Source organism: Gracilinanus agilis, chromosome 2 (genome assembly GCF_016433145.1).
Source record: "Gracilinanus agilis isolate LMUSP501 chromosome 2, AgileGrace, whole genome shotgun sequence".
Taxonomy (NCBI): domain Eukaryota; kingdom Metazoa; phylum Chordata; class Mammalia; order Didelphimorphia; family Didelphidae; genus Gracilinanus; species Gracilinanus agilis.
In genome coordinates this window covers 336,132,597-336,158,753 of record NC_058131.1, presented here as the reverse complement: position 1 = coordinate 336,158,753, position 26,157 = coordinate 336,132,597, and the positions used below count along the sequence as shown (strand labels likewise).

Here is a 26,157-nt window from a genome sequence, read left to right as displayed (position 1 = left end):
AGCAGATAGAATACTGAGTCTAGCATCAGAATGGTCTGAATTCAAACCTGGCCTCGGATACTTTTTAGCTGTGCGACCCAGGACAAGTCTCTTAAACACTATCTGCTTCAGTTTTCCCATCTATAAAGTGGGGAGAAATAATAGCACCTACCTCCCAGGGTGGTTGTGGGATGTCAGGAGATAATATTTGTAAAGCCCTCAGCACCATGCCTGACACATGGTAGTCATTTAATAAATGTTTATTTATATCCTTCCCTCTCTCAGAAAACTAGCAATTTAGTAAACTCAGTACAACTTGGACAAAGAGAAACATAACACACATTCCAATGGGAAAACCATAGTGTTTTGCATCTATGTTTAGCAAATTTTGCTAAATAGATGAATAAACAAAGCACATAAAAGGAGAATGAAAAAGTGTTATGAGGTCAAATAAACATCATTTCTGTCTAGAGCAGTGGTTCCCAAATTTTTTTGGCCTACCGCCCCCTTTCCAGAAAAAATATTACTTAGCCCCCTGGAAATTAATTTTTTTAATTTTAATAGCAATTAATAAGAAAGATAAATGCACCTGTGGCCATCACCTCCCTCCCTGGATCACTGCAGCACCCACCAGGGGGTGGTGGCACCCACTTTGGGACTCACTGGTCTAGATCAAGGAAAGTTTTAAAGAGGAGGTGATATTTAATATAATCTGACCTTGGTATAAGAAAGAGGCACCAATGCCTTCCTATTACTTTCAAAGTTGAAAATAATTTACTTTCAAATAAATTAATTACTTTATTTCTCAAATCAAAAAAAATAAATTACTTTCAAAAGTTGAAAGCAGGTTGACATGCCATAAATATTTTTAAAGGGTCAGGGAGAGGGAGTACTATTTTGAAGCAGAAGACAAAGAGTTAAGTCAGGGCTTAACCACTTGCCAGTCATACAACCATATGACTGGCTAAATCACTCAAAGGGGGTGAAAGAAAGCATCTGTTAAACTCCTATTATGTGCTAGGTACAGTGATAAACATTTTACAAATATAATCTCATTTGATCATCCCAACACCCCTGTTAGGTAGTTGCTGTTGTTATTCCCATTTTACAATTGAGGAAATTGAGGCAGTCTGGGGTTAGGTGACTTAGCCAGTAAGTGTTCAAGGATGGGTTTAAACTCAGATCTTCTTGACTCCAGGCCCAGCACTCTTCTCCATTGCACCATCTAACCTCTCAACCTCTCTGGGCTTCATTCTGCTTAATTATAATCTGAGAGTGTTGGCTAGATGGTCTCCAAAGTCCCATCCAACTCTAAATTTTATGATCTAGAAGAGATTGCTCTCTTTAAATATCTAAAGGGTTGTTAGGCAGAAGAAATATTTGGACTCATTCTGCTTAATCCAAAATGGCAGAAGAGATGTATATTCCAATTGAACCTTGGGGGAAAAAATTCCTAAAACTTAAAGCTCTCCAGCAAAGAAATTATCTGTCTTGGAAGGTAGTATGTCACTAGATGTGGGCAAGCCAAAGCTGGATAACACCTCCGGATGAGAGATGCTAGACAGGAGATTCAAGGATCAAGCAGAGGATTGGACTAGATGACCTCTGAGGTCCTTATCCCATGACCTAACAAAGGAGCTTGACATTTTACTTTGCCCTTTTTACAGTAAAATATTGTTTCATAAATTGTTGGAGAAGCTGGCCATTCTGTTCATCTGCGTGTTTGGTATGTACTAAATAGATAACCTAAATCTTGGGCTGCTAATCTCTGGGTGTAGCACCCACCATCAACAAAATTGGGAAAGACACTGGGCTGTCGAGTTTGGGGTAGTCCCTCCCACCACTGCCCCTGCCTCACTTCCATTTTGCTGAAACCTTCATTGTCTTAGTGTCTTACTCTGCCCTGGATAGCATTCTAGAATCTTTGCTCCCCCTTTCAGTTAAGGATCCTATATTCCTCAAATGCACTTGTCTCTGGAATGCCTATCCAGGTCACAGCTTGGATTGCTGTGGTTAAAATTTCCAGTCCCCATAACAAACAGAAAAGGGAGAGGGTTGAGGGTAGGTGGTGCCTTTGCAGTTCCACCTAGTAAGGACAAACTCCTGGCCTAATCATCAGTCTCAGGGCTTCTCCAGAGCTAGAAGAGTGGGATGGGCCTCATTCTCCCTCTTGTTCCCTCCGCAGTCTTCTGGTGCATTACTATTTGCTTGCCAACCAAACTGAACACAGGGCGAACAAGCATGAGGACTTCAGGTGAGGTGGGTGGCATCCAAGATTCCTCCAGAAGTCAACCCCAGCTTCAGATTATTTGCCCAGTATTCTTTCCCACAGCTCCCCTCTGTATAACCCAAAAGCCTCCCAACCCCAAAACAGCCGAGCTTTCCTGCCTGGGATACCCTCGTCCTCCATTCTGCCATCCAAATCCTGCCTAGCATTTGGGGTCCATCTCAAGCCCCACCTTTTCCAGGAATCTTTCCTGACCAGTGTCCAGGGATCTCCCCTCTTCTAACTTCATATAATACCGCATTGAGACATAGTAGATGCTCAAAAAATGTTGCTTAAAATGAACTGTATTTTGTCTCCTAAAATTCTGTTTTGTATAACCAGTATTCCTTTTTTTTAAACCCTTATCTTCTGTCTTAGAATCAATACTAAGTATTAGTTCCAAAGCAGAAGAGTAGTAAGGATTAAGCAATGGGGGTTAAGGGACTTGCTCAGGGTCACACAGCTAGGATGTGTCTGAGGCCAGATTTGAAACCAGGATGTTCCATTTAAGCAATATTTCTGACTGCGCCTTTCCAGTCCCCACTAGTCTATGAGCTCCTTGACTATGTTTCATAATGACAATGAAGAATGAATGTCACAGCTGATAGGAACCTTGGAACAGCATTTGGCCCTAAACCCCAGCCCAAATCACAGAATCACCAAAATATCATAGCTGGAAGTAGCCTGCTGCAAAAAGTGGAGTAATCACCCAAGGGAACTGATTCTGGCCCCAGTTATCACAAAGGACTACAAAGACAACAGGTACTTCATGACTATGTACCAGGCACTATGCTAAGCACTTTACAAGAATCTCGTTTCAGGGACAGCTGGGTAGCTCAGTGGATTGAGAGCCAGGCCTATATATGAGAGATCCTAGGTTCAAATATGGCCTCAGACATTTCCTAGTGGTGTGACCCTGGGCAAGTCACTTAACCCCCATTGCCTGCCCTTACCACTCTTCTGCCTTGGAGCCAATACACAGTATTGACTCCAAGATGGAAGGTATGAGTTTAAAAAATAATAAAATAATAATTACAAAAAAAGAATCTCGTTTGACCCTCATAACAATTCTGGGAAGAAGGTAGTGCTATCCCCATTTCATAGTTGAGGGAACTGAAGCAGGAAGAAGTTAAGTGATTTGACCAGTGAATTATTTTACCTAGTGAATTATCTGGGGTTGGATTTGAATTCTGGTCACCCTGATTCTTGGTCCAGTGATCTAGTCACTATACCATCTAACTGATAGCTGAAATAGAAATGATGGGAGCCTTGAGAGGAAGTGCCTATCAGTCTTAGAGTCTGTAATATATAAGGAGAAGAAAGCTGACATGTCCCCTCAAATTCAGGAAGAGTATAATTCAAGAATTCAGAAGGAAAAAGGATAATTGGAATCCTATGGCCTAAAATCCCCAGGTATATTAGCCCAAAAGGATGTCCTTAAGATTGAAAAGCATCATGACATAATTCATAGGGCACTATAGTCAAAGAGATATAAATTCAAATCCTGCCTAAGACACTTGACTGTGTGACCCCCCCAGGCAAGTCGCTTAGCCTGTAGGGGCCTCAATGTCCTCATCTATAAAGTTGTGGAGTCACAGGGGTTGAGGGTTGTTACTAAGTTATGTGGCAATAGGTTAGTATAAGACTAGAGGAACCACTAAGGTTTTCAAGCTGGATAGCTACTTTTCAGGAATATTCTAGAAGAAATTCTTTTTCATATCTAAATTGAACTAGATGACTTCCAAAGTCCCCTTGATTTGAGAGTCTACAATTCTGTGACTTTGTAGGTCATCTAGTCCAATCATTTCATGATAGACAAGTCTCTTTCTACTCTAACACAAATGCCCTTGTCCATCTCCACCTTCCTCTACCCTCCCATTTCCCCCTGCATTGACTATAGATAGGTTTGGACACATGGTGGGTGATTTGTAAATAATCGATGAATGAATGAATGGATTTTTAAAAGAAGAGCAATACCTCAGTCAATCCTGAAGTCTGTGTCCAGCCTTTCCATAAGGTGGGTGGAGAGGAGCCAAAATGGGGAATAGACATGAATGAGCTCCCCAAGTGATTTATGGTCTAAGTGGGAAGATAATACCCACATACACAAGACTAAGCCCCACAGGCACTGAATCACTTGATAGATTATGCGATACCAGGCTAGGACAAGATTGGAGGGCCTCAGAAGAGCAAAGGATCACTTTGTGGGCTGATGAGGTCAGGAAAGGCAATCTGGGGAATGCAGGACTTGAGCTGGGAAAACTTCCTGAAGCTTCTCAAGGCCCTTGGAGAATGATACCTCTGCCATCTATAATGGTTAAATTGGGCACTCCATTAACACCTTTACCAATAAGAAAGACAACCAGATTTGGAGTTGGAGGTCCTGGGATCCTGGATTACAAACTGGATAACCATGAGCAAGTCTCTCAGCTTCTTGGGGCCTCATTTTCCTCATCTATAAAATAAGGAACTAGACCAGATGACTTTTGACAAGCCTTCCAGCTCTAAATCTATGAAGCTGTGACTTCTGAGGGCAGATCTGCAACTCTGAGCCAAAGGGTGTTATTCTGTTGGATCCCTTTTGACCTCATTTTCCTAAACCATAGGTTAGGATTCAAATTGGATTAAATGATCTTTTTTAACACTCTTTTCAGATCTGATTTCTATGATTTTCTCATGTTTCCATTATACCTAACAATTATTATTACACATAGCATAAAGTTCAAATATATAAACAGCTATCTTTAAGCAACATGAAGTAGAGTCCAAGTTCTGAATCCAAAGAGATAAGGACCTTTGTATCAGGCCATTTGGGGCTGGGAAGAAATGGTTTCCCACAATTTCAGTGTATCTCCTAAGCCTTGGATCTAATATTTTGTCATGGCTCCTATAGCTACCAAAAGCTCTGGCTTCAGGCTATATAATTCAAATTGGTCAGAGTGGTTGAAGGTGGGAAGGCCATCCTACCCACAGTGAGTAATCCCAACACGGTCTGGGATAAGTTTTTTGACTCATCTACTTCTTCCTTTCCCATCTGCTAAGATGGAAAAAACCCACTGGATTTGGAATTGAGTGTTCATATTTGGATCCCAGGTCTGCTGCTTGCTAGCTGAGTGACCTTGGGCAAAATCCTGACTGCTGTATGAGCCTCAGGTTCCTGATCTGCAAAATAAAAATGTTGAGGCAGATAGTCTCTAACGTCTCTTTGAGCTCCAAATACTATAGTTTTTGGTCTTGAGATGGAGCCTAAGGTTGTTGATGATTAAAGTCCTGGGTAAGGGGAGAGAGAAGCAGCTCTGCTAATCCTTTTGGCTTTATGGGCTGGGAGAAGGAGATTTCTTATGGGCCCTTTTCAATGGAGGGAATTGGGGGAAGAAACAATAGAACCTTAAAGTGCTCACACAGCTTTCTGGGGATTAACTGCCCACCTATGGCATCCATCAAAAATGGGGATCCCAGACTGTGCATCATAAGAGCCAACTGTGTCTCCTTTGCCTTTCTAGGTCAAAGCCTCTGTTTCTTCACTCAAGGACCTGAGGTAAGAGGGATTTCTTAAGGGAAATCCAGCTTCCTACTTAAGAAAAGTAAGACATAGACACAGAGGGCTGCTGACCAGTTAGCTCAGGAATTAAAACATATTGTAAAGAAGGTCATACTCTGAGGGACAAATTACCTGAGCAGATCAGAGTATCACCCTTTGCCTCTACTCCAGGCTGAGTTCTACAATTCAATCTAAACTAGACTGAACTCTGTAAGAATGAATCCTGACTCTGGTCAAAGATTGAGCCCAATCTCCATTGTAGACTGAAACCTGACCCCCATACATAGACTAAGCCCTGATCCTAGCCACAGATTGGACTCTGACCCTAACCATACACAGAGCCCTGTAAATCTGCCTTATCCATTTGGTCTAGGGAGCAAGTAAGAGTGTGGATATATTCCTACATATACATTCTCCATTGCTGAGAAAAAAAGCAACCAAAGTCAACAATGTTCTTGCTATTGTGGGAAAAAGTCTATCACATTACACAAAGATGGGTACCAAGTGCAATGAAGCTTGAGTTATCCATGGATAGATGGTGGATAAAAGAAATACACAAAAAAAAAATCTCATGGTTTATTTTAGCTCTTGGACATAGACTGTATCTATTGTTCAAGGGATACCATAGATAAAAATGGGAAGCCTCACTACCAAGGTGTAAGCCAATGGATCGTGGATTTATCAGCCAAACCAGCTCATAAAGACCATCTATATAAGCCATGAATCATACTGTGATCTGTCAGTGAAGGAGGACTTATGTGGAAGAAATCATGAAACCTTTGAAGCATGTTTTCAAAAAGCTGCTATTCTTGTCCTCAGTTAAACATATGGACTTGACTAGATAGGCAATCTACAAGGCCACAATTAAACCACCACCTAACGTTTGAGAGCAATGAGTTCTAATCCCAAACCAATTATTATAAAGAGACTGCATGATATGGATAGAGCAATTGTCCATCACGTATTTTCAAATTCTTATGGCTGCTCTGTGGAAGAATAAGTCAAGTTAAATCACTGAATCATAGATTTAGAATTGAAAGAGACCTTTGAGATTACTGAATCAGAAAGACATGGTTTCAAATCCCATCTCAATAACTGTTCAAGCCTAGGCAGGTTACTTAACATCTCTGGACCTCAGTTTCCTGATATGTAAAATAAGAGAACTGGACTAAATGGCCTTTGATATTGCTTCCAGCTTTAAATCGTATCTTAGAATTCAACAGGAAATGAGTGCTCAGTTACTAAACCTTGCCAAGGTCACCCAAATGACAATGCTCAACCTCACACAGAAGCATCATGGAAACTTGGAGCTTAAGGGCTAGAAGAGATGTCAGAGAAGTCCATAGAGCTGAGAGCTTGACAGGAACTCAAAGGCCAGTGAAGTGAAATCTCTCCCTTTATAGAAAAGGAAATGGAGATCCAGGAAGAAGTGACTTGCCCAGGGACATAGGTATTATAAGGAGCAAAGCAAGGACTGAAATCTAGGTGCTCTAACTCTTAGTCCAGGGTCTTTCCCCCTACATTATTTCTGTCACCTAATGCGATTTATCCCTAGGCCTCCATCCTCTCTAACACCACAACCATTTAAAAAAAGAGAGAGAGAATTTGGGTTTCATTTAAATACAGATCATCAATAATACATGTAAAACCCAGTGGAATTGTGAGTCGGCTACAAGGAAGGGGAGGGGAGGGAAGGAAAGAACATGAATCATGTAACCATGGAAATACTCTAAAAATAAATGAATGAATGAATGAATGAATGAATGAATGAATGAATGAAAAGTAAATAAATAAATGCATATCATAACTGACTATATAGTTCTTTGAGGTTTATAAGATGTTCATTCAATTCATACAATGGTCCTATGAGATAGACAGTATTCATATTATCCCAATTTTACAGATAAGGAAACTAAGGCAATTACTTTTTGGAAAGCTCATTGCCTCCTGATTGCACTTGGGGACAAATCTAATTATTCCAAAGTCTTCTCATATTAGGAACTCTACCCACCTAATCAATAACTCTGTTGTACCTACGTCTGCCCTCTGGAACCAAGCAAAACCAGAAGCAGCATGGAATAATGAATGAATAGATGACTGAATTTGAAATCCAAAGAATTGATTTAAATGTGAACACTGTTTCCTTTGACTCTGTGACCTTGGTCAAGACATTTAACCTGATCTATAAAACGAGGATGCATACTCAGTAGTCCCAGAGGTCTCTTTCAGTTCTAAATCTATGATCCAGCATCCAGTACTTAGTCAGATAAGAATTTTAAAATATGAGATGACAACAATTCCCCTCCAATCTATTCAGCTACTTCAACAATTCATGTACAGGATGGTCTCCAATCCCCTACATCACCACCTCTGAATGAAGAACCAGAACTACGCTGAGACAATAAGGGCTTTGCCTCAGGGAACTGAAATTTATTTTATTTTTGGAGCAGAAAATGTTTTTATTATATCTATTCCAGACCAGAGGAATGTATCCTACAGAGTTTATGGGAAAATACTTAAGAACATTTCTCTAATCAAGTATTTAAAGCAACCTTCATCCCTTAATTTCTTGGCCTAGTTTTAGGGAACTGAAATTTAAAGAGCAATGACAGCATTTGTACTCTTTCAGCAAGTAAAAACAACTGAGCTTAGCACCCAATTAGCAAAAATGGTTATTTAAAATTCAAAGCTACTAGATGGCATGCTTATACTCTCTATCCTCCCACAATGACTGGAGGCTCCTCTCCTGGGACCTGTGTCCCAAGGGTTGAGATCTCTCCATTGGGTCTTTTTCTGTCTTCCTCCTCCATCCTGGCACCAGAATGTCTGGTTACAGGTCTTTCTGGATATGTCCCATTGCTAATTCACTTCCTAAAAGTATGGCTTCTAGAACAGGACTCAATATGCCAGAATTGTTCTGATCAGATATGACCCTCTAATCGTCTCCTATATTCTAAACATAAGAATGCAGCCTAAGATCACTCTGGCTTTTCTGACTACCGCTACACTCTGTTGACTTATATGGAGTATACAGACCACTCAGACATCTAGATTTTTTGCATGTAAATCATTGTACAACCAGGCTTTGATTCACCTCTTAGTCCTTGTGTTCCTTCCTCAAAAAGGCTTTACCAGGAGAAGGTGAGAAAACATACAGAAGAAATCAAGGCCCTGCACAGTCTCATGGAAGAACTTTCAGCCAAAGTCCAAGAAGTGAAAGTCATGTCTAATGAGGTGAGTCAATCAAGGCATGGCAGGATCATCCTGCTCCTTCTTGCCTTGCCTTCCTCCCATGACCCCTATCAACCATAGTTGGTTTGAGAGCCCTAGGAAAGCCATGTAACTCAAAACTATTTAGTTTTGTTTTGTTTTTTAAACCCTTACCTTCCATCTTAGATTTGACACAAGTATCAGTTCCAAGGCAGAAAAGCAAGAAGGTCATATAGCTAGGACAGTGATGGCGAACCTATGGTACAGATGCTAAAGATGGCATGCAGGATGCAGTCTGTGGACACATGAATGCCCTCCCCCCATCCAAAGTTCATTACTAGAAAAGCAGAGGGACACGGGTGGAGCTGCTCCCCTCCCCCTCGCCACTGTGCCTGATGACATTTTTTCACATCCTCCACCCCTCTTCCCAGCAGCCAAAGGGAGCACACAGGGGGTAAGGTGGGTGACTCACAGGTGTCAGAGCTGGAGGGGAGCAGAATGCTTGGGCCCCTCCCCTCTCCCTCTCTATACTCAATGAGGACATTCCTCACTTCACCTGCCCTTCCACCCAGCAATCCAATGGGAGTGCTTCTTCCCTTCCCTGTGTGGGGTAAGAGAGGGCAAGCTGTGCCCAGAACTAGGTGGGTGGGAGGGGCACGGCACTTGGTCTGGGGTGGAGGGGCACACATGGCACTTAGACTAGGGAGTGGGGGGCTAAAAGGCTCTATCTCTAAAAGGTTCGCCATCACTGAGCTAGGAAGTATCTGAGGCCAGATTTGAACCAGGACCTCTCAGCTCCAGGGCTGGCTCTCTATCCACTGAGCCACCTACCTATACTTACAGTTTTTTTAATTTTTTTTTCAATCAGCAAAAATCTATCTTCTCTCTCTCCCATCTCCTCCCATATCCCAACTGACAAGGAAAGAAAAACAAAATTCTGTTACAAACATATATAATCAAACAAAACAAATTCTCATATTGACCATGTATAAAAAACATACATTTTTTTTCTGGTGTCATTATTTCTTTATTGCAAAAGGGCAACAAGTATGTAGGAGAAATTATGAAGTCCATGTGAGCCATTATATATAATTTTGCCCTCTGAGTTTTTCACCTCTTTATCACAAGATAGGTAGCATGTTACAGTAGAGTTCCTAAGTCTTTCAAAGCTGTTTGATTTTAGGACATTGGTGTTTTTATATAAATTGTTCTCCTGCTTCTGCTCACTTCACTTTGTATCAGTTCATACAAGCCATCACAATTATGAAACCATCCTCTTCATCACTGGTCAGAGCACAATAGTATTCCATCACATTTGCATACTGTGACTTGTTCAGTCATTTCTCAATTTATGGGCATTCTCTTCCATATTCTTTGCCATGGCAAAAAGAACTATAAAAATGTTTGTACATTCTTAGAGTTTATTTTGCTTAGTATTAACTCCTCCCTTAATCTACTATCTCTCTCTCTCTAATTCTCTTCTATCCTTTCCTCACCCCCTTCCTACTCTTTTTCTCTATTGAGTGTAATGTATTTCTGTTTCTATTACACATATGTATATTCTCCCCAAATTCTCTTTGACTTTCTCCTGAGAGCAAATTTCAAGTGTCAACTGTCCCCACTACCTCCTCTTTGTATAGGCTTCTTCTTTCACATACTGATCATGAAGATAATTTTCCCTAACCTTCTCTCTTACCACCTCCCCTACCCCAAAGTACTTCTCTTCCTCTCCTTTCCATTTTTCTTTTAAAACCATCAAGACATAACATCCTCAGACTTTCTCTCTAATTAACTTCCTCTTTGATGCTAATAATAAAAGGAGATACATGTAATATTGTAATGTAAGTAGTGGAGGCAGCTAGCTGACTCATTGGATTAAAAGCCTAGCAGACCAGCCTGGCCTCAGACTCCACCTAGCTGTGTGACCCTGGGCAAGTCACTTAACCTCCATTGCCCAGCCCTTAACATTCTTTGCTTTGGAACCAATACACAGTACAGGGGAGGGAGGAAGTGCTCCCATTGGCTGCTGAGCAGAGGAGTAAGGGAAGTGGGGAATGTCCACAGGCACACAGAGAGGAGAGGGGGACAGCTCTGCCCCAAGTCCCTTTGGCTTTCTGGCAAGGAACTGCAGGTGTGCCCATGGAGAAGACTCTGTGTGCCCTTTTTGGCATGGGTGCCAGAGGTTCACCATCACTGTTCCAGCATCTCAGGGACAGCTCAGACTGGGAATTGTCAAGCTTTCCATGCTCCCAAAGCAGTCAGATACAGCATAAGTCTGATCACTGCTCCCCTTGACAAAACTTGACAAATTCCTGGCATAGGTTTGGATCTAAGAAATGGGCCTATGGATTTTGTTTCTTTGGCGTGTCAGTACACTGCTATACAGCTACTGTAAGCTAACTGAAAAGTTTTGCTGGTTCTGAGCAATAAAACTTCAGGCCTCCTCTTGGTCTGAGACTCCTACCCTAGTCACTCTCCTGCAGGCTTCAGACTAGACTAGAAGCTGGAACCAAGGCACCTCCTGGATTCCAAGTTACACAGCTACTGCTTAGTTCTGAATATCTCTTACTCAGTACATAGTCCAAAATCCACAACTCCTTCCTACTCTGGAAAACGACTTCTGGATGAGGGTTCTCTCCTCAATCCACCCAAGATCTATGATCTAGAATTCAGTAGTAAGTAGTATGTAGTACAAAAGTAAGTAGTAAGCAACAAAGCTGCCAGTTATCTGTACCCACATTTTGCATAAGGTTGCACTGCCCAAATTTGAATGCAATACCTCATCCAGCCTGATACACAACCTCAGATTCTTCCATTTCCTGGATGCAGGAATGCTACATAGAAATGTGCTCTTGGCCAAAGTGTTGTATCCCCAATATCCACAGACTTCTCTATTTATTTCCCTATGCCATCCTAGAATGGAAAAAAAATAACTCAGTGTGACTTTTTTCTTGGCTTTGCCAGTCAGGATTTTGTTCTAGCTTGTTTTCTATACCCACTTACAGAAATTTTTTAGGGAAAATTCATTGTATTTATTATTATTATTCCACTATATTGGCTTGGGCTTTTCTACATTTATAGTTAATGATAAAATGGCTTCAAACCCAAGTCTTCTCTCAATGCAGTCTCCTTTCCATATTCAATATTACCACTCAATGGAATTTAGAACATAAAATATCAAAAAGGTGACCTTAGAACTAACCTATCCCAGTCTCTCATTTCCCAGAGGAGGAAATTAGGTCCCAGATCCTTTGGTAATGAATTAATCTAGGTCAAACATTTTATTGGTGGCAGAATTCATACTTGAGCCTAGGTCTCATGATTTCCAGTCCAGGATTCTTTCCACTACCCAAATAGTCTCAAACATTAGTATTTTCTTGAGCCCCATTCCTACTCTCCTAAGTCAAAAGGGAGAACAGGCAGAGAATTTAGATAGCTCAACATGACCTTTCCCCACTGTTCTGCTGAAAAAAAAAATGCCTTCTTAATAATGTCTCAGTGCTGTTGCCTTTCCAGATGGACAGTGTGTGTATGTGACAAAGGCACATCAAATGAATTTAAACATCATCTCCTGGGAATTCGCACAAAGATGTATATATAACCAATTTTCCAAATATACACCTTGAATTTCCTTTCTCCTTAGGACTTAGTGGCACAGAGCATAATGAAGAAGATACAAGGAGACTACATTGAAAAGCCTGATTTTGCCTTGAAATCCATTGGTATGTGATCACAATATCTTCAGACTAGCAAGGACTCCCAAAAATCATCCTTCCTCTCCTCTAAGCCCTGCTTATAAGCTAGCTCCTCTGAAGCTTTCCCTGATCCCTCTAGCTAAAGATAATTGCTTCTTTCTGGAATATTTCAAGTTAATAACATTTACCATACATTTAATCATTCTACAAAATTAATCCTAGATATAGATGAGACTTCTAAAGTCATGAAGACCACCCTACTTCTGTCCTCATGGATCACCTTCACAACATTTCTGACAAGTCATCATCTAGCCCAGTGGTTCCCAAACTTTTTTGGCCTACTGCCCCCTTTCCAGAAAAAAATATTACTTAGTGCCCCCTGGAAATTATGTAACTATTTATTGAACTCAGAATAGAATGTAATACAAAAAAAGTGTGGCCATCACCACCTCCCTAGATCACTGCAGCACCCACTAGGGGGAAGTAGCGCCCACTTTGGGAATCATTGAGATTCTAGCCTCTTCTCCTTTTTTTGCTTTTTTTAAAAATTTATTTGTTCACTACATTAAAATTCCCAGGTAACTCCCTCCCTCCCTCTCCTTGTCCCACTAATTAAGGCATCATTTGAAAAATTTATGTATATATAAAACTATGCCTTTATTATTTCTATTTATCAGTTCTTTATCTGGAGGTCATCTAGCCTTTTCTTGATGAGCAATAGAAAGTTGGAAACTGCCCCCCATCCTTCTCTTCCTCCAGATACAGTACAGTCTATTTCCAGACAATTACAATTATAGGGAAGTTTTATCAGATAAAGGTAGTCTCCCCATTTATCAGATATCAGATGGAGTCAAAACCTACAAACCTACCTCCCTGACTTCTACCTTTGATCCTACTTCAGCTGACTGAGGACAAGAAGCAAAAATTTAATAACCAGGAAAAGTGATTGGAGGTTGTAGAGAAGTAAAGTTGGGCTTAATGTCAGGAAACCCTCCGCCCAAGCAAAGCTATTTATAAAGGAAATGAGCTATCTTGGAAAACAGTGGTCCCCCTCTCATTGGAGAGGGAACTTAGATGATATATAGATGGACTGTTGAACAGAACTGGGAGAAGTTTTGCAAAGATGATGTTTAGCTTTGGTTCTACTACCAGTGTGTGTCATTTCATCTCAGCTAGGTCCTTAATATAGTGCTCCCAGCCACATTACCAGTCCTACTCCCTATGGTGGTAGTTTCCAAACCTCTTCTCTCAAAGTAATCCCCCAACCCTCATTGCTGAGGAGCTCAACCTCTATTGAGAAACAGGAGCTATTTATAATGTTCCTTCTTCTTCCCTCTTCTATATCTTCTATATCAAAGATGCCCTTTGACATCTCTCACTTTCTCTTCTTTTACCCTTGTCTCTAAAGAAGAAATAGCCTTCTTACCCTTTTATATGCACCTTTGATCCCATCTACTCCCCTCTTCTCCAGCAACTTACCCTCCAAAATCATTTCCATCCTTTCTCCCTTATCTTCATTCTCTCCAAAAGTCCTAACCTGTATTTCCCATACTGAACTCATGAAAGGCTCAGGTTGTTTATTCTCAAACATCATGGATAATAACATCACCTACCTTCAAGGATTGTTATAAGGATCAAATGAATATTTGTAAAATGCTTAGCACAGTGCTTGGCACATAGAGCGTGCTATATAAATGGTAACTATCGTCATCATCATTATGTATTGTCTCTGTACCGAGGGATCTATCTCTACATCTCAAGCATTAAATAGGGAAGAAATTGTCTCCACTGCTGGATGAACTGAATTCCCCTTCAGATCTAAACAAAGTCAAGGAGTTTTAGTCATAGTGAGTTTTTAACCAAGGAAAGCTCATAGCCTCAACTAGTCTGTCTATAACTTATGGGCTTCTGCTCCTTCTCAGAATCCACTTAGTTGACGGTATATCATATTTCTTTTCTTACCAGAAAGTTTCCTATTAACTATCCTATAGGCCAAAGGTAATTGTGATAAATTATCTATCTACAACTCTCTGGACTATTTTGTAGATAAGGAAGGTGGGGAAGGGGCCTAGGACACATGGATAAATTCTGTTAATAAAAAAAGGATAAATGAAAAAAAAAGCTACAAGTCTCCTTGGCAAGATGATATAATTCTAGACTTTCTGATTCCTGCTAAAGTCCCTCAATTACTTGGTATGGAGTGGTTTTCCCTGGGTCAGCTCTCCTGATCCTGTGTATTTCCTGAATGCCAGTTTTTCAAAAAGATTCTGTCATCTTGCTAAAGATCTTAACAATGAGCTCAAGACTCATACCATTATTTATTTCTGCCAGAGTTCTTCCAAGCTAAAGTCATGGCTAGTTGGTAGGCCTCTTTCAACCTGTCTTTCAGCCAACAAATGCACTGGTCACAAGTCTTTAGGACCTCTCTATCTTCTAAGGTTCAAAAGCACAAGTCAATAGGTAGGTGTGGCTCTTGCCCAAACACCACAAAAAATAGCATAAAACCTGTGGCATCATTCCTAATAGAATTGTTCATGTGCATTAGAAAGGACATCCATTGATTACCCTGAGATTTCTGATCATATCTCAGTGTTCCCAGTGTCCCTCTCACTGTATGATTAAAAGACAAGCTGCTGAAAGATATAATTCATATGTACATGTCTGCCTTTCAGATGATGCCTTTTTTGATGGGTGGGCAGGGGCCTGGGACACTTGTGGATAAATTCTGTTAGTAAAAAAAAAAAAAAAAGGATAAATAAAAAAAAAGCTACAAGTCTCCTTGGCAAGGTGATATAATTCTAGACTTTCTGATTCCTGCCAAAGGCAATATTTCCTTGAGTATCTGTTGACTAATATCTTGAATAGGTTGGAGCTGGTTCTGATCATTGCTGATATTCCAAACATTTTCTGAACCCACCAGAGCCATGATGCCCAGATGCCTACCTTCCTACTGACACCATCTTCCTTAGACACAGGAGACTTCTGATGTATGCCAAATGTGCAAAGTTTTGTTATTCTTCCATCCTTTCACAGACTGTGTTTTCCTCAGCACTGTCTCAGAGGATAACTGAAATACAATGATCATCGCATGGGATCATTGTTCAGCATGCATCCACACTTCACATTTTCAATCTTCATCATCCTTTCCACTTAAAATTCTTTAACTTCGAGTGGGAAGGACCGCTAGGCAATTGAGACCCAGGCCTCTGACTCAGCCATTCTGCACTCATCTTCTGAGTGTATCCATCAACTGAAGCACAAAACAGTTCTGCTTCTTCAGCTCTGCTCTACAGCAAGTGTTCTTGCATCCAGCCACTCGCATTTCTATTTCTCTAATCCTTTGTCTTTCCCAAAGGAAACTGTCATCCTCGGATTCATTTCTCAGCTTGCTTTGTGTGGGCCAGTGAGGGTCATTTGCTTTGTTTCTATAACCCATAAAGGACAAGATGTTTGGGCATTAGTTTTAGTTGGATATTCTTGGGTTTGACCGCCTTTGGCACACCCAGTCATTCCTTAAACATTTTTACTCTTTTTAGCAACTGCCCACAATTAAGCTGTTTGTTGTCTTTTTTGTTAACCATTAGCTGTGCCAAGCAGCTCCCTGTATTTTTGCAGAGCTTTGTCCACTCTTAGCAAGTCTGACCCTGTCTACTTCCTTGGATTGCATCACTCTTCTTTCTACTGACCTCTAAAGTAGGACACTCCAATCTACCTCATGGTCTCTCCTCAGGCCCATCCAATAGTAGTGCTCACTGCTCATAGGAGCAATGGTAGCACCCATTGGAATGAAATGGGACATCCGTTTCCCCATGCTGTGATTAGATCCAAGTCTTAAGGGCAGAAAAAGGATGAGAAGAAGCAGATCCTATATTTCAGAGTTTGTTGTTTTGTTTAATCATTTATTTCAGTGTCATTTAGCATCAGACTCTTTGGGACCCCATATGGGATTTTCTTAGTAAAGATACTGGAATGGTTTGTCATTTCCTTCTCCAGCTCATTTTATGGATAAGGAAACTGAGGCAAATTAGCAAATACAGCTAATAAGTGTCTGAAGTCAGATTTGAATTTAAGAAAATGAGTTTTCCTGACTCCATGCCTGTCACTTTATCCACTATGCCACCTCGCCGTCCCCATATTTCAGTGTATATTAATCTCAGATTTTCCACTAGTCTTTCAGAAGCTTCCCTACTCTAAGCCCAACCAAGGCAGCACAGTTTCTCTACCCTAGAGAGAATTGAGGAAGTCTCCCTTCCCAGTTACTGGAAATTCCATTCTTCTCTATGGAAACTCCTAGGGCCCTCAAGTTCCCACAAGATGAAATGACAAGGCAGAAGCACTCCCCTTACACATGAAGAACATTAAATGTTCATGCTCAGAGAAACTCTGGAGACCACTTAGCCTTGCCCTCCTTATTTAACAATAGATAGAAGCTCTAGCCCAGAAGGGGAAGGAGACAGCCAAGATTACATAGTGACAAAGATGAACCAAGTGAATGAGAAATGGAAAATCTCCAGTGGGCCTAGAATTATGCCTATCTCTGTCTTCTCAGAGCCTGAGTTTCTTTATATTTCCTTGAGATGACTTCATCATTTTAATTACTAAATAGTATAAATAATAAATTTATTAATGTAGTGGCCTTGGAGCTACAAGTAAAGCTGGAGATAGCTCCTGTCTAAAAGAAGGAGCCACAAGCAGGAAGTGGTTCAACTCTTGGCTCAGACAGGTCCTACTTATTCTTGAGAAGCCATATGATTGAATGGTTTTAAGAGTCAGAAGATCCGGGTTTGAGTACTACTTAGGGGCACCTAGTGATACTGGGCAAATCACAACCTCTCTAAACCTGTTTCCTTAACTATAAGGATAACAGCACTCCCATTAATAATAATCTTATTAGGGGACATATTAATGCTACTTAGAAAGTACTTTGTAAATCTTAAAAAGGGACTGCTAGGTAGCATAGTAGATGGAGAGCTAGACCTGGAGTCAGGAGGACCTGGGTTCAAGTCTGGCTTCAGACATTTCCTAGTTTTGTTATCCTGTGGAAGTCACCTAACCCCATTTGCTTAGCCCCTGCACTTCTTCTTAGAGTTGTTACTAAGACAGAAAGTAAGGATTTAAAAAGAATAGTAATCTTATCTGTTATCTCCTCCAGAGCAGAGAGTATCTTCTGTCTTTCTTTGTATCCCCAACACTTAGTCCATAATAGATACTTAATAAATGCCAACTGACTAATTCTCACTACTTACTTCACACAGTTGTTAGAAAAATGTTTTTCCTAGCCACATGACTCTGGGCAAGTCACTTAACCCCCATTGCCTAGCCCTTACCACTCTTTTGCCTTGGAACAGATACACAGTATTGATTCTAAGATGGAAAGTAAGGGTCTTAAAAAAAAAAAGAAAGAAAAGAAAAATAATGTTTTGCCAAGCAAAAAGCTTTATATAAATGGGTATTATTGTTTGTATTTGGTTTTCAGGAGGGACCATTGACTTTGACCGTACATCCGCCACCTACAGTTATGACAAAGCTAGATCCTATTGGAGCTGGTTCCGACTATGGAATTATGCACACTCCCCTGAAGTCATCCTGGAGGTAGGGCTAGAACTCCTTGGAATTCCATTGTGGCTTCATCCAAAAGTTAATGACATGGACTCTTTGGCCCCACTGTCCTATTTCTGGGCCCTACTGAAGGGAGGGAGCGGCCTCAGATAGTCCTTATCAGGCATGTGGCCCCTACGGAGGGAAAATATACATCATTTTAGATTGGGGTTCCGTGAACTTGGTTTTATTTTTATAACTGTATTTCAATATAATTAGTGTGTTTTGCTTTATGCATTTGAAAAACATCACTTCGGGGCATCTAGGAGGCTCAATGGATTGAGAGCCAGGCTTAAGATAGGAGGTCCTAAGTTCAAATCTGACTTCATATACTTGCTAGCTGTGTGCTTCTGGGCAAGTCACTTGACCCCCATTTGCCTAGTCCTTACTGCTCTTCTTTGGAACTAATACACAATATTTTATTCTAATATGGAAGCCAATGATTTTTTTTAAAAAAAGAAAAAAATATATAGTATTTTTTGAAGAGATCCATAGGATTGACTGTTTTGCTAAAGGAATCTGGGACAAATACACACACATACAAATAGTTAAGAACTCCTTTTTTAGATCAACTCCTTAATGGTGTTAACTATGTCCAGACCCTTGGACACAGAGTTACAGAAATACAAGAAACTCAGAGTAAAATACACCTTCCTTTTCTCCTCTCTGGACCCAATGTAACACCCCAATAAAACATACCAACACAAGCAAGAGGCAGAATTTTAGGGGCCCTGCTGCAACGTGAGTTCTACCCGCCTCTTTCTTCTTTCCTTCCACCCAAATGCCTGTCTCTGTAGAACTGTGCAGGTCACCAGCAGTGGCTGCATCACCTCTCTGCTTGAGTATGCTTGCTGTGCACTTGGCTTATCATAGGGTAGAAACAGTGGGGCACTCTCCAAAAATAAACAATGACCCCAGTTCCCTTCCTGCCTCAGTGGATCCAGTGTGTTTATTTCTTTATCTGTTATTCTAAAACCAAGAGAACAGTTAGTTATATCAGAATTAACAAAGCATTCCTGATTCTCCCCAATATCTGGTACATGACTTTCTAGAAAACAGGAGACAATCAACAGAAACTAGGTTTTTTTGTTTTACTTCCTTCACCACAGAATTATCCCAAATACCCCACTCTAGTTTCCTAGGGATGAGGGAGAGCTCAAAAATCACCTCTTATTGAATCTCCACCCAGCCCCTTCCATCCATGATTACATTAATATATTATTAATAATAATTAATAGTTGTATTATATAGATATAACAAAAATAATAACTAATATCTGTTCTTCAGGGCATATCTTGAACTCCATTAATGTGTACCTCTTGTATCACCTTTGGCAACACTTTCATTTCCTTAAAACCATGAAATTCTAGAACTGTGTTGGCCCTTGGAAATTATCTAATACAGCCTTTTCACTTGACAGAGGAGGTAACTGAGGTCCAGAGAGAAGTGACTTGCACAAGGTCACACTGAGAGTCGCTGACAAAGCAAAGGACTAAAATCCAGATCTCCTATCCTTGATCCTTTCTACTACATCTTGGCTGCCTCTGGCTTCCTATCTGTTCTACATTATTTGTTCAGCTTTATGCCTTCAGCAAGTTCCCAGGACAGTGCTCAGCAGAGTGGTCTCTCTATGCCTAATACTGATTGACTGATACAGACGGTGCATGTTGTCTGGCGAGATTGTAGATGTCCTAAGGGTAAAGTACTTGCATTGCCTCAACCCTCCTCACGTATTGTCAGTCAATAAAAACATGCTAAATACCTACCATGTGCCCTGTACTAGCCACTGTGGGAGAGAGAAAGCAGTCCAATATCCCACCTCCCCTTCACTGGGGTGTCCTTTAGCTGAGAAAAGAAGCCAGATGGACCTGAAGTCATTGAAGATCTCAAAGGGGTAGAGAGACCAAAAAAAAGTCAACTTAAATGCAATTTAGCCTCATGAAAAGAGCGCTGGATATAAGACAACCTGTGCTCGAGTCAGCTTTTCCACACATCTACTGTGGAGCCTTGGTTAACTCACTTCTGTTCTCTACTTCTACATTTTACTCCTCCATAAAGGATTTCATGGTAGATAGAAAACTAGAGCTAGAGTTAGACTGGAGGGTCCAAATCCTGCCTCTGACTCTTGACATCACTAAGCCTCATCCATAAAATGAATAATACAGGTGGCTGTCTCAAAGGGTTGTTCTAAGGTTCAGATGATGCTTTATTTAAAGCACTTTGCAAACTGTAAATCCCCATTTAAATATCTGGCATTAGGGGGCAGCTAGGTGGCTAGGTGGATTGAGGACCAGGCCTAGGGAAATGAAGTCCTAAATTCAAATCTGGCCTCAGACACTTCCTAGCTGTATGACCCTGGGCAAGTCATTTAACCTCCATTACCTAGTCCTTTTGCGCAATACACAGCATCGATTCCAAGATGAAAGGTAAGGGTTTTATTTTTTTAATCTGATGTGTTATTATTACTTAGTATTATTATCTGCCTCATAGCATTGTTGTGAGAAAAATGCTTTTAATTACAAAGTCCTTGGGAATGTGTGTTGTCATTGCTGTCATTATTTCAGAGCCTCAACCCTGCTGAGGTCCTCCCAAATTATCTAATCCATCTAGTGCTGGCCCTTCTGCCCTGCTCCTAAGCCTCAGCACTGCTTCTCCTTGGCTTAGGGGATAGAGACAGAATCAGAGATGGAATGGAAGGGAAGATTCCATTGGGAAAAAAGATCCATTTTTCTTGGTCCCAGAGGGTCAGGGAGGAAGCACACTTCCCTCTTATCTTCGAGTAGCCAAAGACCATGGGTATGGAATTTTGCATGCAATGGCAGATGTATAGGCTGTGATGGATTTTTTGCTGAAACTTGTTTTCTTTGTTAAAATTTATTGATTTGGCGGGGGACAGGATTGAGGCAGTGGTGGGAAAAATTAAAAGCATCAATAACATTTTCTCAAATTTAATTGTTTTAATTTAAAAATAAAAACCAACCTTTAGCCAACAATCACTCCATTAGTGACTCGGTCACTAATTTTGACTTCTGGTGACTGACCCTAAAGAGAGGGGTTGCATTGCTTTGTTCCAAGAAAAGATCCTATTGGGGAGGGCATGGGGGAGAAGAGTCATTGGGAAGTGAGGGCAATGTTAAAAATAGTCATCATACTGGGGCATCTGGGTAGCTCAGTGGATTGAGAGCCAGGCCTAGAAATGGGAGGTCCTGGGTTCAAATCTGGCCTCAGAAACTTCCCAGCTGAGTGACCCTGGGCAAGTCACTTGACCCCCATTACCTAGCCCTTACCACTCTTCTGCCTTGGAGCCAATACATAGTAATGACTCCAAGACAGAAGGTAAGGGTTTTGTTTTTTGTTTTTTTTAATAGTCATCATAAGCCTTTTTTAAAAAGAAAAATTGGCATTTCTGAGCATTTCCAGTCTCTGACTCTGTCTGGCTTCCAAGCTTTCATATGGCTGGGATTTTTTCACCTCTTTGTCCAGGTGGAAATTTTCCCTAAAAACCAAGTGATTTGGGGGAAGTTAGGGCATGAGGAGGGAGAGCACATGACATGGTAAAACAGGCTCTAATTTTCGAGTCAATCCCATATAGGACACTTAATAACCGCATGACCTTAAACAAGTCATTTAATCCACTTACTGGTTAACATTTACCAGTTTTTTGTGTGCAAAATGAAGGGACTACAATAAAGGCCTCTGATGCCCCTGCCAGCTCCAGAGTGGTGACTCCATGATCTTATAGCCAATCCCTGGCATGTGGACGCGTGTCGCAAGGGATCTGCCTGACTGGTTGTTGGGGTAGCTTTGAATCTGGCTCAAACAATGGTGAAGCCACTTTCAGCCCCTCCTCCCTCCCCCTGAGAAAAATTTGGAGGCCTCAAGGCTGCAGGAGCAATTGGTAGGGCCTGCTGCAGTCACCCCCATCCTGCAGTGAAGGTAAAGCTCTAGGCTTGGAGTTGGGAAACCTGATTTTGAATCCCACCTGAGACACATATTGGCTGGCTGAGCCTTAGTGTCAACGTCTAGAAAATGAAGGTGTCAGCTGCTATTTGTAGAAATCATTGCAAAAGGATGTATTAGGCATCTCTTCTGTAGTGGGTGCTTTACAAATATCACCTCCTTTGATCCTCACTACAACTCCAGGAAGCTGATACTATCGTTAATCTGATTCTACATTTGAGGAAACAATGGAAAACAGAGGTTAAATGACTTGCCCAGGATCACACGGCTAGTAAAGGTTGGTAGCCAGCTTTGAACATAGGTCTTCCTGAGTTCAAGCCCAGCTCTCTACCCGCTGCACCATCCAATTGCCTCCCACTGTACCCCTTTTAGGTAACCCAAACAACATATGCTGATGATTAAGGCAGTCATGGGGACTTGAGGTTTAAATAGATTGCCAAAGATGTCCATGACACACACAAAATAAACATTAAGAACCCATGGCGGGGGCAGGTGGGTAGCTCAGTGGATTGAGAGTATAAATATGAAAAATGATAAAGGCTGTAATAATAATATATATTAGTATTTTAATTAAAGCCATGCTGATAAAGTTATTAGACCACACGCTTGTAAGCATTCAAAACTGCCGCCTCCATTTTGTCTCCTGTCTCCTCCTCCGAGTCTGCTAGCCAAGAGAGCGAGCCTCCCCCTATCCCAGGAGATTATAAACTCCTCTCTGCGTCCACGTAGGCCTCCCCACGCCCAAAGAACTAGAAACGGAAACCCGTTGGACCACGGGAAATGTAGTTTGGCATCTCCCAAATTTCACTTTTACAATTCCCCGTGAGGTCCGACAAAAAAAAGGTTAGTCCTTTTTCTTCGCTGGACCTGTAAAAATAGACAACTTCTAAAATTTAGGAATTTGGGGGATAAAAGAAATAGATAAACAAATGGTTAAAATTAGCCGCATTGACAAAAAACCAATTTGGGGGCAGTCCCCTATTGGTATAACAGTGTACAATTAAAACAATATACACAATTCAATTTCAACTCCCCATAGTTCAATCAACTGCACCCCAAAGTTCAAAGTTTGGTCTTCATGGTACAGTAAAGGCTTTTCAGACATCTTCATGGTGTCTTCACCAAAACAAGTTCGTCATCTGGATTTTGGGGAGATGGCAAGATCCTTATCCTGAAATTATTCTCAAAAGAATTTAAACTTTACATTATAGATTACAAAACATACATTTTCTTCTAAGATTTATACAATTCCCCGTGAAATTACTCCTAAAAGAGTTAAATATACATATATTTTTACATTATCGAATTTTAAAAAACTTAACAGATATCCCCATGAGGTAAATCTTAAACACACCTTTTTTTCTAAAAAAAAGGTACCTCAGGTCAGCTAAGGATGGCAAAATACAAAGAATAAAATTCAAGAAAAAAAAAGAAAAAATTAACTTGTGAATGAAATGTAAAATGTGCAAAAAATGTAGGGAAATAAACTTAGACCTTTCAATGAAGGCCTAATTAAAGTGAATTCAGCAGATTGCAATTACCCATTCAGGGCCAGGACTTAAGGAAAATGTCTTTCTCTGATCTGACTTTATCAGCTTTTCAGGGAACCGAGCCAAATAAATAACCAATCTTAGGTGCTTTCTAGGAATCTAAGTCAAGGGGACCCACATCCTCTAAAGTTTTTAGAAAAGACTGGGACTCCAGGACTCAAACCCCAATTTCCAAGCCCTAAAGTATTGGCATAGAACTGCTGCAATTTATGCAGATTTTAGTCAGTCAAGTCTCTGACCATGTGCTTTCTTTAGCACTATTAATGGCTTTCATATTCCCTTTTCGTAGAATCAGACAGAAAGGCATTTAATCACAGTCCTATAGGCTCAGGTATTTGCTGTAGAATCAGAAAAAGGATAAATAATGATTATATATGTACTTCCAGTACAAGATGAGAAAAAGGAAAAATCAATTGCTCTAATTTAAAAAATGTTTTAAAATTCAAAAATATATAGTTTAGAACTAGAAGGGTTATGTTACCCAAAAATGAGATTTTCTGTGAGTGTAAATGGATCTTACAAATAGCAGATTCACAATGCACATTCAAATAGAGTACCATTATTTCCAATAGCACATTTTAAAACAATAAACAGTGATGTTTAAAATCACTTACTTGTTACAACTTTTAAATCTTGGCTAAGAGTTTCTCAACAAACCCTGTTGTTGCTTCCATAGCAAAATGTGATATTTAAAAAGAAACCTTCTGGTCTAAATTATCCTCAGATAAGAATATACAGGAGCTCCTTGGCTTCCTGTTTTAAAAAATCCTGGGTAGGAAATGCTTCTACCCATTTAAAGCAACAATTTTTCTTATAATAAAATATATAAAGGCTTATCCTTTTAGACAACAATTCTTAAGGATTTTAAGTAAAAGTTAAAAAATACCTCTTGTAAAATTACAAGGTAATATTCAAAGCATGGAAACTTTCAAGGTTCTTTGCAATTACCAAGACAGAGTAAATTTTAAAAGACATGTGCTCTATAAATCCAGTAGTATCAGATCAACAAGCTGGTCAAAACCTCTTACCAGTTCTAATAGAGTTTTCTCATTATTTGGGAGTTACAATAAAATCATAAGCAGAATTAATCTTGCAGCCACAAACTACATTAACTTAAAATGATTCAGTGTAACAGGAAAATCAACGAAATAAGCAAGATTAATTTACAAAACTAATTAGCAAAATAAAGCTCATTCAGTTCTGAGGTTTAAAAAGTTCACCCCTGGTTCAATTTAAGGTTCTTTTGATTGAGTTCTGCTGAGTTTAAGGTTTTTTTTTTAAGTTTAAAGTTCTGAGCAGGTATGGGGGTGAATATTTCTTCCCCTGAATTCAGTTTTTAATCACAAGCAAGTCTGAATAGGCCATTCGGCCCCATTAAGGGTAAACGCTAGGTCCACGTGGTGTCGGGTCATTGGCTCAGGGCTAGAGAAAAACAAAGTCAGTTTTGTAGAAAATACCCACGTGTAGAGCTTGTGTGGGTGGCTAAATTAGGTCTTTAGAGAAACACGTGGAAGGCTAGAAATAGGGAGAAAAGGGGAATATACCCAAATCGTTTGCGGCAGAGCTGAAGCAGTCTCTGGAGGTCGAGATCTCGGCAAAGGCAGCAGCCAGGGAAGTTTCCGAAGATCTCAGCAAGTCAGAACTGGGTTCCTTCTCAGAAATCTCAGGAAAAGCAGCTCAGGGTTGAAGTGGAAGCGGCAGCACTGGGACTGGTACGCTGGCGGGCTTGTAGTCGGGAAGCGGTAGGAATGGAGATCAGCGGCAGAGACACACTGGCTGGGCTCTGGCATTTTAGTGTAAAGCCAAAAGCCCGAATCGGCTGGCCTGACCTCCCTCCCAAGGTGGTTTGGGCTGGACTGGCTGGCTGAGTCCCACCGGAGGCAAAAACGTGCTCTTGCTTTTAGCAAAAGCATGGCAAGGAAAGCCACTTTCCTTTTTTAAAAAGGTGCTCTAAAGAGCTGAGCCAGACGGCCAAAAAGCAGGCATGGCTATCGTTTCTGAAAGGCTATCTGGAAAATTGAAAATTCGATTTCCAAACTTCGTAAGGTTGCCATAATTATAAATGTGAAAAATAATTACGACTGAAATAATAATATATATTAGTATTTTAATTAAAGCCATGCTGATAGATAAAGTTATTAGACCACGCGCTTGTAAGCATTCAAAACTGCCGCCTCCATTTTGTCTCCTGTCTCTACCTCCCAAATCTGCTGGCCAAGAGCCTACTGGCAAAGAGACCACTCCCTCCTAACCCAGGAGATTTAAGCTCTTCCCTGGGTCAAGACGTAGGCCTTCTCAAAGCTCAAAAACCCAGAAACGGAAACCAGTTGGACCATGTTGGATCACGGGAAATGTAGT

The 26,157-nt window shown here is 40.6% G+C and overlaps 1 protein-coding gene across 1 annotated transcript in view; it reads left to right on the top strand.

Annotated features, from left to right (window-relative positions):
* Positions 1 to 26,157, top strand: part of SUN5 (Sad1 and UNC84 domain containing 5) — a 46,189-nt gene that overhangs the window by 12,634 nt on the left and 7,398 nt on the right. Inside the window, exons 5-12 of the mRNA XM_044659788.1 lie at positions 1,647 to 1,705; positions 2,165 to 2,238; positions 5,749 to 5,783; positions 8,912 to 9,020; positions 12,640 to 12,718; positions 18,168 to 18,282; positions 18,960 to 18,978; positions 25,458 to 25,541. Of these exons, the coding sequence (XP_044515723.1) occupies positions 1,647 to 1,705; positions 2,165 to 2,238; positions 5,749 to 5,783; positions 8,912 to 9,020; positions 12,640 to 12,718; positions 18,168 to 18,282; positions 18,960 to 18,978; positions 25,458 to 25,541 (574 nt within the window). The remainder of the gene's footprint in view (positions 1 to 1,646; positions 1,706 to 2,164; positions 2,239 to 5,748; positions 5,784 to 8,911; positions 9,021 to 12,639; positions 12,719 to 18,167; positions 18,283 to 18,959; positions 18,979 to 25,457; positions 25,542 to 26,157) is intronic.